Source organism: Propithecus coquereli, unplaced genomic scaffold (assembly GCF_000956105.1).
Source record: "Propithecus coquereli isolate 6110/MARCELLA unplaced genomic scaffold, Pcoq_1.0 Scaffold167, whole genome shotgun sequence".
In the NCBI taxonomy this organism is placed as follows: Eukaryota; Metazoa; Chordata; class Mammalia; order Primates; family Indriidae; genus Propithecus; species Propithecus coquereli.
Window position 1 is genome coordinate 1,311,164 of NW_012141302.1, and position 4,115 is coordinate 1,315,278.

At 32.9% G+C, this 4,115-nt stretch overlaps 1 protein-coding gene across 1 annotated transcript in view; it reads left to right on the plus strand.

Moving 5' to 3' along the window:
• BOLL (boule-like RNA-binding protein) overlaps positions 1–4,115 on the plus strand; it is a 56,044-nt gene that overhangs the window by 46,821 nt on the left and 5,108 nt on the right. Inside the window, exon 8 of the mRNA XM_012641631.1 lies at positions 52–150. Within this exon, the coding sequence (XP_012497085.1) occupies positions 52–150 (99 nt within the window). The remainder of the gene's footprint in view (positions 1–51; positions 151–4,115) is intronic.

Consider the following 4,115-nt stretch of genomic DNA (forward strand, 5'->3'; position numbering starts at 1 on the left):
TTGAAGTAATAAATGAAAGGTGATCTTTTTTTCCTCTCATTTTTCTAATAGCCTTATTCTGATCATGGAGTTCAAGCAACATATCACCAATTTTATGCTCCAAGTGCCATTGCTATGCCTGCACCTGTGATGCAGCCTGAGCCCATTAAAGTAAGAAATTTGTCTTAATTTTTTTTCTGTTTTTCTTCAGTTATATTTCAAATTTTCCAAAATCTCTTCCAGAAAGGAACAGCTTTGGATATTTATATCACATTTGTGATCAGAAGTACAGAACTAGTGAACTCTGTCATGTGAAGGAAATAAAACTGTAAAATTAACTATAATTCCTAGTAATTAATTTTGTAGAATTTATAAATCAGACATGGTCAAAATTTTTATTTATTGTGGTAAAATATATATAACTTAAAATTTACCATTTTAACCATTTTTAAGTGTACATTCAGTGGTATTAATTACATTTACAATGCTGTATAACCATCACGACTATTTCTGAACTTTTTCATCACCCCAGATAGAAACTCTGTACCCATTAAGCAGTAACTCCTTCTTTCTCCTTCCCCTTTCCCCCTGGTCCTGGTAACCTCTAATCTATTCTGTTTCTATGAATTTGCCTATTCTAGATGTTTCATATCCAATGCTGAGATTTTGATTATCTGTCTTGATGGCATATGACATTTATGGGGAGATGAAAACAGTTAATGATCTCCTCTTCCAGTTTGTGAATCATGTTCATGCTTCCTAAACCAGATTCAGGCCAAAGAATGATAATCTAGTTAGATCCATGTATATATACAATACATTTTGACTATCTACTATGTAGCAGGGAATTCTTCCTGTTCTCTTATGACCAAGTTTCTTAGTGAAATTCTTGCATCATCACTTAAAGGAAATGAACTTTATCTCCAGTGAAGAACTACAGATTGATTAAGTGTTGAGATGGTAATACGAATCTTGTGTGCAGTGTACTTTGGTGAGGAAAGAAGGTATATTCTTTGCAATAAAATGATGGAGATTAGCTATTTCACATTCATGTTTATGCTTCTGACCCATGCTATGAGTTGAACTCAACACCAAGACGGTCTACTTTAAGGAGCCTCCCCACTTGCTGCCATTACCACTCACTGCATCCCTTCACTGTGTTTACCACTGTACTGCAAACATAAAATAAAACCATAATTAATTTTGACATAGTGTCAAAAACCCAGAGTGATACAAAACTTTATTGAGACTTCATTTTTAGTATTATTAGGAAATCTAAAACAGACTCCCTCTGATGTTAACATTTTCTCCAAATATACTTCTGTAGAGATAGCTGATATTGCTGTGCCTTATTAAATAATGGCTAGTTATTTTCAGTTAGTGAGATACATAGATATCACAAATCATAGAAATTGTACTGCTTGAATAATGCTAATAGAGGATGGAGTGGTGAGTGGTACTAGAACAGGAGAAATTTCCAAAGAATGTTAATGTAAATGTTCTTAATTTAAAGCTTAATTCTTCTAGTTTAAATATATACACTTCTCTAAATTTTCTTAGATCTATAGGTAAGTAACAGTAGAAATTATTCAGAGAAACTGGTATCTTACTCTTTAATTTAATCATATAAAAACTAACAATTCTCCTTTTATTATAGATGAAAAAATTAATAAACTTCCAAAGTCAAAACTGGAACACAAAGCAATTGTATAGAATTTTTTATTTCTTTTTATTTTTCAAAGTTAAGTGTTCTATGCATTTTATACTTAATATTTTTCTTGAGGAGATTTAGTAGCCCTCAACAGAAAATGATGCCCCACCCAGAGACAGAAACTCTAAAACCACTTCTATAGTTTTCTAGAACTGTGCAATCCTGTAGAAATGCTTTGCTGTGCAAGTTTTACTGTGTGGCAAATTATCTGCTTTTGTTTCTAGAGCATTTATATTATAACATGGAAATCTTAATATACATATGTTGGTTGGACTTGTCTCTCTGTCCTCTTCATTCTAGCACTTTATCTTTCATCATTTCACCATCACATTATCTTATTTTGCATTATGGAAGAATTAAAAAAATTCTTTAGCGAGGATTTGATTTTCTATAATGACTATTGGCTCTTCATTGGCAAAAACAGATTTAACTCTTTCCATCATATCAGTAGTTTTTGTGCAGTGTTTTCTTATCCTAGCCAGAAACCATTTTATTTTTCCTGTTTTTCAGTTTGCACTTTGTTTTTTAAAGATATATTAGGAAACAATCTTTTTCTAAAATGTATTACTATATTAAAATATTAATGAAGAACATTTGAAACATTAGCCTTTTTTATTTCAAATGCAAATTTTCTCTGGTACCAAAAACTTTGGTAACTTTTAAAACAGAAAGGTAGAAATATTCTTTGGAGGAATGTGAGCATATTGTTTTTATAAATGTAAGTCATTTTTAAAACTCTAATTCATGAATGTTAATGTTAATTGGGTATATCCCAACATAGGAATTTCAGATGTCAAAACTATCTTGAAACAAAAAATCTAATCAATAAAATAGAGACCTTAGGCAGAGCTCAGAGCACAAGTCTAACCATTATAAAGTACTGTTTGCAGAAACTATTCATTGACTATAAGCCACCAGCCTCATAATCTGTCAAATCAAATATAAAAACAATACAAAGCAGACCAATATAGAGGCTACTAGATTAATATGGTATTAATTAGGGCTGTCATTCCCTAATTTAGCAGTTACATCTTATACAGAATTAAGTTTTAAAGTCAATAAAGCAAAACCACATAATATCAAAATTATCCCACTGAACTAAACTATAGGAAGGGACAAAAGGAAAATCTTTTTGTATATGGGCATATGAACTATTAGGCTTTTAGGATAAATATCAAATCCCAGGGTATAAAGTGTATGAGTGATGAATTCTAAAGTGTTTTTATGTTTTCTTACAGTGTTGGTTCCATTTTTGCATTAATATAAGTATCTAATAAAATTGTTCTTGCAAGGATTAATTGAATTGGAAACTGAGGAAATTATAATTTGAGTTCACTTTACATTAAATGTATATTTTAATTAATTCCCATGTGTACTTAACTATCCATGAAAACATATGGATATTAAGGATAATATTTAACCACTTGCCAGGCTATGAGGAATTTCTTCTAATTAAAGTAGTGATTGGACTTGAATGGAAAACACAAGTAGTGCCCTATGTACACCTTACCCTTTGGAAAGAAAGTACAATTCAGAAGTAAATTGGAAAGGGATCTGAACTATCACCAATGTCTACTTCTCCCTCAGAGACCAGAGACTCAGAATGTGCACACACCTAAAAATTAGCTACTTTACAAAAAGATTCCACCACCACTATCTTCTTCCTAACCATTTCCTCATTTCAGTATCATTAATACTTTTTTTTTTTTTTTTGAGACAGGGTCCCTCTGTTGCCCAGGCTGGAATGCAGTGGCGTGACCATCGCTCAATGTAACCTTGAACTCCTGGGTTCAAGTGATCTTCCCGCCTCAGCCTCCCAAGTAGCTAGGACTACAAGCACACACCACCATGCCTAGCTACTTTTTACATTTTTTGTAGAGACAGGGTCTCTCTGTGTTGCCCAGGCTGGTCTCAAACTCCTGGTCTCAAGTGATTCTCCCTCCTCGGCCTCCTAAATTATTGTGATTACAGGCATGAGCCACTGCACCTGGCCCATGAATACTTCTTCTAAATCAGTTTAGAAACTAAAATTTCCTTGTATTCAGTAAGACCTAAGGAGGACAAATATAAAGCATTGTATTCTAGAATGCAGAGACAGGAAAAGACCATGCTTTGCAGCTCTGAGAATACCAGGATGGTATAGATTTTGATGTGCTGTATATAGTCAAACAGTAGACAACCTTATAAGATTCTCTAGAATAAATTTCTTACTGACAGCCAGAGAACGAGATAGCAGGAGCAAAAAAAGCTCACCTAGTTAGACACTGGAAATTATATAGGTTCTGTGTGTATCAAGCATCCTTCTTGTTGTAAATTTAAGAGAGAAGACAGAACAGTAAGGAGAGTCAAGGGCTTATGAAACTAATCTACTCTATTAAAATTTTCATGGATAGATCTCCATTCAAGGATAAGTTAACAGAAATGT